The 12,547-nt window shown below is 40.0% G+C and overlaps 1 protein-coding gene across 1 annotated transcript in view; it reads left to right on the plus strand.

Annotated features, from left to right (window-relative positions):
• Positions 1-12,547, plus strand: part of osbpl10a (oxysterol binding protein-like 10a) — a 62,643-nt gene that overhangs the window by 10,266 nt on the left and 39,830 nt on the right. Inside the window, 3 exon segments of the mRNA XM_079654897.1 lie at positions 1,214-1,389; positions 9,453-9,532; positions 11,311-11,379. Of these exon segments, the coding sequence (XP_079511023.1) occupies positions 1,214-1,389; positions 9,453-9,532; positions 11,311-11,379 (325 nt within the window).

Raw genomic sequence — 12,547 nt, forward strand, 5'->3', positions numbered from 1 at the left:
GATCTGACTGGGTGAAGTCTGTTTAATGACTGGTACGACTGTTTCAAATTGTGCATTGACACATACTGTACAGCTCATCTAGGTATTCTATATTATTTCAGGGTTGTAATGCATGTGGGAAAGGATCTTAAGTCTGGTCGTATACAAAGAGGTCTGCATTTCAGATGAAAATAAATACTGGTAGTGAAGTGTAGTAGTGGGACAATCTCTAAGACAGCTATTGAAAAATCAACAGCCTTGGTAAACTTGAGTTGACATGGTCGTAAATCTTCAAACCTCAGAGACACCCATGATGTGGCGATAGTAAGAAAAATCAGAGGTCCATGTGAAGAGCGCTGCTTCTTGGTAAAGGCCAGATCAATACTGCAGCTACTGTAGTCGTGTTTGGAAAGAGAACATTGATTGTGAACACGGGGATTATCAGAGAAAAGAAGGCCGATACATGGATCATAAGACGGGACAAAGAGAACCGCTGTTACCTTGGGCCACTGAACACAAACAAGAGAAAGGTCAGCCAAAGCCAACCAGTGCCACTCTGGCCCGTGTCGAACTGCAAAGCGAAACTAAAGCGTTAAGCAGGGCAGACAGGTCGGTTTCTTGAATGTCATACACACTCCTTTCTGGCCACAGGAAATGAAATGTGTCTGCTTCTCTTATGTTTCTGTCTGGCATTGCATATTCAGGCCTGCAGTGAGCTAGGCAGAGATTCAATTATGCAGTGATTGAATGTGATTTATTAATCACAAAGGGAAAAATGTGGGGTTTAATTTCCCACACCGCCTCGAGCTGTGGCATCTGCTCAAGATGACCGCTCTAATCGCTACCTTGAGTCATTTGGAAAAGAGCTGCCGGCTGGATGTTGGTGGTAGCTTAATGTGCACAGGAGGGTATTTTCACTCATTTTGCTTGGAAAGCTGGTGTAAATTACATCCTGCAGGCATTGAGGTGAGAAATGTAAGGCTGTTGTGTCTTTGTGCAGTAGCTCTCTTTTGCCTCACTTCACACTCATTCACAGCCATCCTCCTCTCTTTCCTAATCTCTCTCACAAGTCAGCGCAACAGAAGTATAAAAAAAGTTTTGCCAGTAAACAAGCCACAATAATGAGAACATAAAACAAAATGATAATAACGGTGCTTCTGCTATTTCCCTCTCCCCTTTCCTTCTCTCTGTCCCATTACTTTCCTAACTGTCCGTTTGTTTTTCTCCCATGCAGGTACTTTGTGTTGGATCCAGAGTTGGGACAGCTGCAGTACTTTGTCAACGAGCAGGGGAAGAGCCAGAAGCCTCGCGGGTCCCTTCCTCTAATCGGTGCATCGGTAACCCCGAGCGATGAAGCTCCGCACATGTTCGTTGTCAATTCTGTCAATGGAGAGCTGTACAAACTCAGAGGTGAGACCTCATGGCCGCTGCAGGCTGCCCGTATATGGGAACGTACAAACACTCAGTGCAGTGTGTTTGTTGAATGTTGGAGTCGCTCGGGGTGCAGTGTGAACAGACTGGAGTGTTATGAATGAAATGAACTTTTTTCTGTACAGTGTTTGTGAATGCACTGTACTACTAACATATTAGTAGTTTTGAAAGTAAGTTTTACTCTTAAAGCTGCAGCTCATCATTACTTTTAGAATAACAATGGATCCCATGACGAATTATTATTATTTCCCTCAGCTCTATTGAGCACATTATTGTCTTATAGCTATTTGTTTAAGTTTTTATGGTCCACAACTTTACTGTTTTGATTAACTCTCACTGCTCTCATAGCTGCATTTCCAGTTGCATTAGCCATCTGTTTAACAAAACAGCTCTAAAAAATCCACTTACATTACCTGCCCCCAACAGCAGACAAACACAGTTAGAGTTTAGTTGGTAAGAAAAACAGAGCTAAGACAAAGTAAATATTGGTTTATTATTAACTTACAAGCTCCTTATAATTCCCTTTTTAATTTATCAAACCTATTAAGTTTCAGCTGCTTATTAGGAAGGATTTTCTGATTCTGTCTGTTTTATAGGATTGTAAATTGAATAGCTCAGACACAACAAGCAATATACCAGAATCAGAATAATGTTTTATCTACTAAATAGTCATTACTCTTGCGAGTTGTTATTCCAATATGGTGCAATGCAGAGAGCTTTAGATACAAATACTCTGATTGTACTTGTTATATTGGCATCCCAACCTCAATCAGTGTTTTTTCCCCGTAAAAAGCTGCATATTGAGTGAAATGTTTGGCCAAAGCATAACATTTACACTAAAGAGAATTATAGCTTTAAGACCCAGTGCCAGACACAGAGCCTGTAGCCTGTCACTGTGTTGAAGGCCCCTGCTTTCAGTGACCTGTATCTGGTAAAGCGAGAGAAACTCCTTTTTACCGTTGCTCCACTTGAGCTGCTGGAATGTCCCCTTTCACTCTCGAGGGGGAGGATATCATAATAACTTGGCCTATATTCCCCGAATAACTTAGTGGTCCATGTGTATCGAGCTGAGAAGAAACAATGATCCATCAGTGAAGATGAAGTTGGGTTGGGTAGCTAACAGGAGTTTCAAATGCCTCAGTGAGATTTTAGAAAGATCAAGAAAGTCCTGTGAGAGTAAAGTTATCTTTTGATACAATTCAGTTTAATAAACACTGGGCCGGTTTAGAAGTTGAAGACTTCCAACAACATTAAACTGCTTTCAAATACTATTCCTTTGAAAAGAATTGCGGTTAAATATCAACACTTTTTTCAAAAACCTAAATTTGCTCAAACAGCAGCAACAAAGAGGCTCACATGGACGTAAGCCAGTATGGTTCAGATCTAGTATTGGTTACCATGCGAATCCCCAGTAGCTCACCTTGCAGTAGCAAAAGAGTAACTTCAAGGTTCAGTCAGGAGTCATTTTCCAGGATTTGAAAGCTGATGGTCTGTCTAAAGCTTTAAATGCCACCTTTATTCTAGTTTTGATGACCTGAGTATCTTCTTACACCAAGGACATTTTGTACAAAATGTCCTTGTTGTTAACTGGTGTAAGAAGATACTGGATACGCTAATCTGCGGCTACCTCGAGGCAGGGGAGTTTCAGTGTCACAGTTATTCATCTTCTAAAAAGATTTTGAAAGACTAAAAGGCTATCTGACACCCAACCACTAAAACAAGTTGTTTTAAGGTCTAAGTTGGTACAGATGTTACAATTGTGTTCCTTCAGCAAAATATTTCACATGTTTTGCCCAAGATCTCCCTCTCAAGCAGGGTACTTGTTGCTCTTTTTTCATTGGATGTTGTTTGGACTTTATGCAGCTGGTGAGAAAAGAGGAGAGATTCTTTAGAGCTGAAAAAAGTCTCACAATTCAAGTGCCTTTGGCAAACTAATAACGGATCATACAGATTATTTATCCTAAAAAGACGCTTATATTGATCAGCCATTAAAGACAATGCAGTAAAAGTGAGTGTAGTAAAGAATGAAATACAACATTATTCATTGAGTTTAGATTCAATAACACTTTTTTAACACTATAGGTCACATGTGTCCAACTCAAGGCCCGGGGGCCAAATCAGGCCCTTGTTGGATTTAATTTTGGCCCGCAGGATAATTTTTAATTACTATTAGATCTGGCCCGCCGGTATATTGTTCGCACACCTTCGCTCAATCCTGAGGATTTCCTCAGCTCAGAGCCTGACCTGGCTTTTTTGTCTAAAATATCATTATGGAAAGCATGATTTCCTGTTTAACTATAATTTATTATTTGGTAGCTATACATTTAACCATTTGAATGGCTTTTTAGATGTTGTTGAATGACCCCCTTTACCCTTTTTTGTGTCTTATATGCACAAAAAATGGACACATCTGTTATTGTTGTCGAGCATTAAAATCTCGCCAAGAACATTGTTCAATACAAATCTGCCAAAATATGTCAAGCTTTTGCTACTGCAAACAATTTGATTGGTAATTATGTGATTTTGCATTTTGGGCTTTCTTTTTGAAAGTAATATAAAATTCAGACACCAATCCCATGTCGGAAGACGGTTATCTTAAGAAAGCAGTTTGTATTTTGATCCTTACAAAACCAGAAATGTAAAGTTGTGTTTTTACAGGGATTGGTAGTTGTTTTGCTTCCAGTCTTTATGCTAAGCTAAGCTTCATGGCTACATTCTGGTATCCATATTTAACTACAGAGTGGCATCAATCATCTCTTCTAACTCTCTGAAGGAAAGCTAATGTAAACATTTCCTTTCAGTAATGTACGAGCCTACCTTCTGACTGTTTTAAACAAGCTTGAACTATAGTTTTGTGCATTTGTGAAAAAGAACAGGAGAAACAGATTGCTCATTAGCATATATTAGCATAACATATTTTGTGATCTTTATAGATTCCAAAATTAAATAAATTGACCTCATGATAATTTCCCCCATAGTGTTTGTCTTATAACGTAGTTCAGTAAAGTAATGTATAAGTACACTTTTCTGCCTACACATGACATTCAAGTCCCCTTGCATAAATATTTCAATAAACAGCTCAGCACAAAAGGTGCAGCAGTCTAAGGCCCCATTTACACGGGAACGCAAACGAAACGCAAACTAACCAAATTCGCTATCAGAAAAGTCTTCCGTTCACACGGATACGGCTCAATAAACTTGTCCCTTCACACGAGACCGCTCGCCCCGCTGGAGACGCTAGCTGTGTCCCAATTCAGCGGCCGCATCCTCCTGAGGATGCATTCGGAGACCGCAAAAAAAAGACAAGACTCCTCCGAATGCGGCCCGCAAATGCAGCCTTCTTTCCCCAGATTTAGAGGATACATCTGATGTACACTCTGCGGTGTACCATATCCCAGGATGTAAAGGGTGACGGTGACGAATGAGTTGAAAAAAATATATATGGCTTGTAACGTCCCATCAACGGCTACAATGGTTTCAGCTGGATTCGTTTTTAAATGTAAGTATGGGGTTTCAACTCACCCAAATAGTAAACGACATGAAAGAAAAGTAAACCTATTTAATTTGTGTATTTCAATATACGGGCAATTGGAGATGTCTTCTTTATATTAATAAAATAATATGAAGTGAAAATATTTCTGAACCCTGTTTGGTTTTCATATTGTTGGGATTCATTATAAAGCTAATTTATTTATTTAACTGCTTTTGTTATACAAGTCTTACTGCAACAATTTTGTTTTGATAGGGAGCAAGGAGCAGACTGCGCAATTTATCCACATGCGCGGGGATTTTTTAACTTAATTTAAACATATTATATAACACCAAAATAAGTACAGCTAGATCTGACTCAATATTGAACAGTTTTGAAAATAGTTTTGAAAACAGTTTGAAAACAGTTTGAAAATATTTTGTCTAGTGTCAGAAATTATTACCGGCACTTGTGACTGCAGTTGGTTGCTAGGTGACGGGGGAGGCAAAATGTAGGGGTAACTGGCAGTCCGCGGAGGATCCAAGCTGGGTCCTCCGCGGACCCAGCCTCCGCTGACTGCGAGGGTTATGGCTAGAAAGGATCCGTCTAGTATATGACGTCACGTTCTCGTTGTAACTCTCGTTGTAATCGGAGCGGCTTGGAAACACATCTACAGAAGTAACATGATGCAACATACACATTAATGCAGCAGCAATATTAATAAAGAAACATCAGACATAATAGTAAAACACTGCAAGGGAACATTTTATTGCACCAGGAGCTATCTTGGGACTTTTACTGCGACAACGTTGACTTGCCTGTGAATAAAAAATAAACCATAGTGTTGGTGATCTACAGTGTTGTCATTCTTCTTTGAACACCAGCAAGACCGCTAACACCCTATTTCAACAATCACACTCCCTGTCATTGACATAATTAATAGATAGTTTAGCTTCTCATCATCAGTTGCTGTGGCCCACTGATGTTAACGATCGTAACTGAAAGGCTGCCTGCCAAACGTAAACATTCAGCCATGTGACATTCAGCCAAACTCTCGCGAGAGTTTTACACAAGAAGGATCCTTTCTAGCCATAACCGACTGCGAGGCTGGGTCCTCAGGAGGACCCAGCCTCTGAATTGGGACACAGCAGCTGTAGTACATCTGCCGGGACTGTAAGTGGCGCTGTACTTCCGCAACAAAATAAACCAAAAGCAGCGAAGAAGACCCCCGAGTATGGTTGCCATGGTTGCCTGGTTGCTCTTCTGTTTATTCTCCGTGGTGGATTTAGCAACATAGTTCTCCATGTCCACTTGTTGCTGATGGTTGTGGTAGAGGAGCTGGAGATTTTAAATCTAGTTAAAGCTGTTAAGAGCCAATTAAAACCTAAAGTCAAACCTAAAAAGACATTACTTTTGAATATAATATGGTGTAATTGATTTAGTGTGAATAATAACAGGGAGGTAATTTTAATGAGGAACGTCTGCTTGCTGTAATTGCTACCACTCAACTATCCTCTCTAGTCCTGTACGTAGATATTCTTGAAACATACCTTTTAGTGACTCGCTCATTAAATCTCTTAGATATGCAGATATAACTGCTGGTCTGATTTATTAATCCTCATACTTACCATTATCAAAAAAATAAAACATCTTTTGCAGTGCTGCAATTAAAATGGGTAGGACAAGGCGATGATCAACTGAGAAGGAGGTTTATCTCTTTTGTTACTCTGAAGTGTTCATATATCCTTCAGCCATCTCCCTGGGATGGATATCCACATTTAAATAAGACACATGGACCCATATGAGTGTGTATTGTTGCTTTTTTCAAATGTGCAGGCAGACTAGTTTCTCATGTCTCAGTTTAAAGCGCAAACCCTCATGCATTCATCCCATGAATAAAGCTGTCAGCATGTTACCACTGAGGCTGCACCTCATGTGACACAAACCCAGCTTTGAATTTTTCATCGAGATCATATATTCTCTCTGAATGAGAACAGCACGTCCTGCTCTGAGCTAAAGCAGTGTGCATATCTCTTGCATCACCATGCAAACAGGTGCATATTAGCATAGCAACACTGCTCTGCTCAATACAGACAGCTAATTATCTTTAATCACAGCTATGCATGTGCACATTGCAGAACAAATCAGAATTAGCCTCACACTCTGGGTAAGTAGCTCCTTTTAGAGAGAGGGATTTTGTTTGATGATGAGGTCTAAGTGGGAAGGTATACTTTTTGCAGAAGGAGCTTGGCACAGGTGTTTTCTGTGTGAATATTGTGTTCTCCCCCGGAGAGGCGAGCTGCCGCTCCCAGTGGGAGAGATCGGCTCGAGCGCTGCACTTGACAGGAGCTCTGTGAACGTCTCATTTTCTCAGAGTTGCCTCTTTACTTAAAGAGGCCTTTTTGTAGGTGCTCTCATCATGACTGCAGCAGATGTCTCAGCTGCGATTGATTGACAAGTGCAAATAGAATTTTCCATATGTTGAAATCTCTTTCAGCAGCACTGAAAAAAACCACTTGCATAGAATGGAGAATTACAAGTGTCATTTCAGTGTGCTTTTTACTCCTTATAATAAAGCCATTAATTCTCTAAAAGAGAAAGTGCTGCATTTGTTTAAAGCTCTTCTTTGGATAAAAATAGGGAGACATTTTTTAAATAGTTTAATAAAACTGCGAGAAAGAGTTTATTATCTTAAAAGGAACGTGTATACGTCAAGTGATAACATGTGTTTTTTATTTTATTATTCTATGGTCCTACAGTTGGGATTGACCTCCAGCCTGTGTTATCAGACACACCAAAGACATCGTTCTCTGATAATTAGTCAGTGAAATGGGATCAGAAGGATATTATTTTCCAGTCTGACCTGGAGCAGGTCAAAACAGGCGGACAGTCAGCATCTCCTTCGAATGTCAGGGTTGCAGCTCGCTGTGTCAGTCAGCAATTCTGAGCTTCAATCAGCTATTTGTGTGAAGATAACAGGGGGTATTGTCTCTGCGCCGAAGGGGGAAAAAACCACAAGCATGCAGAGAGTATCAAGCTGCTTCCTGTGCTGCTGGCAAATCGGCCAAATTAATTGCTTCTACCCCTTGAATACTGAATGTTCAACTTATGACAGGGGGGAAAATGAAGGGGTTCAGATGTGATGCACAGACCTCATGGAGAAAGTATCAGGGTCACATGGCCGGGAGGACAGTTGAGTAATCATTTGGCTGCCAAAGAGATCACTGACATCCAGCAGGAGGGCCTCACTGATTTCTGTACAGCACAGCTTAGGCTATCACTAGATACATTCAATCATCAACTCCGTCTTCAAGCCTGCTTTGTAATTGTTATGCTGATTCCCTGATCATTTTATGGGCTGTGCGATTTATATTAATTCACAGCAGTGGAATAGTTAGATGAGAAGATCGATACCAGTGTCATGTCGGTACCGTAAGCATAGCTAGAGCCAGAAATCTGTCATCTTAGCTGAGCACATAGCTATTGTTTCTTTTTAGGTTTTACCCGTGTTCAGTGTTAATACTAATGTTCTTTTGTATTTGTTTTTCTTTTTGTGCATTATGAACCCATTTATTTATTTGAGGCTTGAGTTAGTGTTAATCTTATATTTGAAACTAATTTAGTGCCTAGAGGAAACCACACTTGAAACCTACACACTCAACACCTGGACTAAATGTGTTTTATGTGTATCTCCTATCAGGCCATGTGTCCTCTCAGTGAACTGAGTTTGGGGTCAAACACTTTTCACTGCATCGTTTCAGACCGGTTGAACTTGATCCTCCTAACCTGGAGTTAAATAAATACTGAGCTTATCAAAATATGCAGCAAATTAGTTATAATCAAGCAAGAATGTGTAGTGTTTTTTACATTTCTCAAATGTTCTGTTTTTCTGACATTTAAAGTAGCATTTTGTTCAAGATATCTATATAACAACCTTCTGACATTAAATGGCCTTAGCAATTACTTTAAAAAGAAAATCTGAAATTGTTTCAATTGTTAAGACTTTTGGTCATATAATAATAGTAAGTAGACCTCTGATGCAGGCACAGTGATTTTATGATTAATTGGTAAAAATAGGCACATTTTTTGTCCAAAAAAATTTGAATTGTTTATTACCTGTATTCTTCCACCTTGGTTTCCAAAACTCCTAAAATATTTGTAAGAACAATAATTTGCTCTTCTAACTTTATTCCTTGGATTTCTAGAAAAGCTGTGAAAAAGCATTTACACAGTAAATTGATACTAAAACCGTGACAGTTTATTAAATAATGTTCCTCAAAAGAGATTAAAATGTAAAATAGGTCTTGTGATAACTGCCGCTTTGGTCCTCGTGCTGTGTAAAAACCTTGGGCAATGATTTCAAAGTTCATCTGAGGAATTGGGATCCACAGTACAATAATAATAAAAACTGAATGAATGTGGAGAGACACTTTATGGCACACAGCTTTCTTATAACAGCCTATTGACCTGACTGTGAACTTGTGTAACAATTGATTGGTGTTTCTCAATGTCTTCTGTGTGTAAAGGAAGTGAAGGCTTGTTCTGTAATCTCATTTATTTTTGTTTTTTTTAGCCTCCGACGCCAAGGAGCAGCAGTTTTGGATCCATCAGCTCCAGGCGTGTGCCAGGCGTCACTCTGACAGCAGTGCCAAGGTTAAACACACGCACGCACGCACGCACGCACGCACGCACGCACGCACGCACACACACACACACACACACACACACACACACACACACACACACACACACACACACACACACACACACACACACACACACACACACACACACACACACAGGAAGTAAGTTGTAAACATGTCACTGTTCCTGTTCACTCAGGTCAAGTTATTGAGTTCAACAGTTTGTCATTCTGTACACAGGAAAGGATCCTCCACCCCCCCCCCCCACCTCAGGTTAAAACCATCTTCAGTCAGTGTGTGAGCCTTTCTCTGTTTCTGTTCTGCTTTAGTTTATTGACATTTCTTGTGAGTCTAAAGGTGACACATTTTTCCATGCCATTTCCCAATTCAAATGGCATCATCCCTCAGGAGACTCATTTAACTTTCCCTCTGGAGTTTTAAAGTTCTTTCCCGGCTCCTTATTCTCATCATCCTGGCCTGCTAAAATTACCTTTTCTCTCCAAGTCGTGCAGCACCCTCCAACTCCAGCTCTTAATACTTAGCCAAGTTCTTACATAATTACCAACTAATCATCTACACTCCACACAAACTAGATTTTCACTTATAAATTAGTTGTTGAATAATTGCTTAATATTGACAACCAGGAAATGCCAGCTGTATCTGTTTGTAGATAACTGATGTAAGTGACAAAACAGAGTATTCTTTCATTTTCTGATTCCTTCTTCACTCTTTACCTATGAACTCACAGGGAGATTAAATACACAGTTACAGACTTTGATAAATGTCAACCAAATAAATGCCAAGTCCCTGCAGACAACAAATAACGCCTAATCAATTAAATCTGTCTGTGAATATCATTTAAGCAGGAAATAAATAATCCGACCTTTGTTCAAATAGTTAACAAATAAGGCAAGATACAAAAAAAGTGAAGAACACTTTTCTTGCATATTTGATGAATTTGAAATGTAATAAATAATGTACAAACTGTAAAATATGTGAAAATCCATAATTTACACGCCACACAGAGCTCAGCTTTAACGTGTCATGTGCAATTTCTCTTGCCTGTATAATTTGTGAATATCTTTAGCACTTCTATGGGAAATATGTCAGCACGCTTCTGCTGCCTTATTTGATAATTAATGTATCTAATATTCCTGGTTTCATGGTCCTGTTCATGTCTCTGTGGCCTCATTTCTCAAAAAGGACGGTGTTGGGTGCAGTAATAACTATCTTTATCCACAACCAGTCTTTTAGCATATCATGGCTTCATATTTGGGAAATATTTTGCCTGGACTTGAAGGTATTCATCTGTGGGCTGTCTCTATCTTTGGTGTGATGTAGCCCCATTTTCCTGATCCAGTGGATAATGAGGAGTCAAGTTATTCGAACTTTATTACTTTGGCAACTTTTGGTATTAAAGTTAATAATGTGCTGTCAAGGTATATTTGTTGGCCGGCCGCAGCTGTAAAGGATCAAGCTAATTGTAGGATGCTTGTAATATGTTTTGATCTTTTGAACTTCTGAAATTCATTTGATGATTATTTTGTGTTTATATGTAGAAACTATTGCAGAAATGCCAGTGGACATTTCAAGTTGTTTGAAAGATAAACATATATCTCTTTATAATTGTGAACAATCTTGACAGTCTATTATACTAGCAAAGCTTTTTACTCTACTATAAAGCACCTTTCTGTTCGCCTTGCTTTGAAGCATATGATTTCATCTTCCTGCTTCACTTCACTTTATGTATTATATTTCTCATTATTCTGCCTCTGTGTGTGGTTTCAGGTGAGGAAGCTGAAGGGCTCCGATGAACACTTGAGTGTGGAGAGAGCAGGAGGAGGCCAGGAGCTGCTGGTGAGTCAAATGCAGAGATTCACCTATAGTTTTACCTTTTAAACGTTAAAAAGGACTTGGAAAACTCCAACTTCTGTACTGCAGAGCGCCGTTTCTTCCACATTTAGACTACTCTTTGCAAAAAACCCTTTTCATGTGTGCTTTTAAACAATCACTGCAGCCTCATTGTGCTGCCTCATCCCCGGCTCCCTCATTCAACACGTAGCTCTTCTTCAAACTGCTGCACAGCTGGAGCGAGGGGAAAGTCCAATTACTCTGCTGAGCCGTGATGAGAGAAAGCAGTCAAAACACGAGAGAAAATTGGATAATCAAGGAAAAGGTTGAGGAAGGAAGACAGTCTCTCTCATTTTCTTCCTGCCCTGTGGAGCTGAACGGGCGTTTTGTTCCTGTTGGTCGACTGTGGGGCATTACCATGGGAGCAGCTGTTATTACTGTACCCACTGCTGTGGTCTAATCCGTCCCTGAGCCTCTGTCTGCCTCTCAGATCGCAATCACAGCTCCTCTGTGACAACCAGCAGCGGAGCGGTGGCTACATCCCTGATAACAGGATAGGTGTAGCAGGATTTATTTATCACCAAAAATAAAAGGCAAGGGGTTTATTGTCCCTGTGCTTATAAGAAATTTAGTGAAAAAGTGCTGACACATTGTATACTGTTGATTGACACAGATGCCGTAAAAACATTTATTGGACTTGCCTTAGGCTGGCGTCACAATGCCCCGAGATTGACACACGAATATGGAATTGTGAATTTTGCACGAAGATGGCCCCGAACTTGGTCAACAGCCAAGCAATAGCCGAAGAACCATGCCTACAGAAGGCCACACGATGGCACCCGAACCACACATGAAGGCAACACGAAGATGTGCGTTTTTATAGTAGTTTACACCCGCAGGACACACGAAGGCCAAACGATGGCTAAACAACATCGTATTGAGAGTACGATGCGTTCGAACTAGGTCACGAAGGCGTCACGTGACCTCCCGATGGCAAAAAACCTTCGGCCGCACCGCAGGTGGGAAATTAAATTGATGATCGGAGATTACAACAATGTAATATCCTTTTCAGTTTCTCAGAACACAAATTGGGTTATTTACATAATATGTTTACATGATTTTGTTGTGCAATAAAACAACCAGAGAAGCGATCTGCAAGGAAACATAGCACACC

Source organism: Notothenia rossii (assembly GCF_949606895.1).
Source record: "Notothenia rossii genome assembly, chromosome: 10".
Lineage (NCBI taxonomy): Eukaryota > Metazoa > Chordata > Actinopteri > Perciformes > Nototheniidae > Notothenia > Notothenia rossii.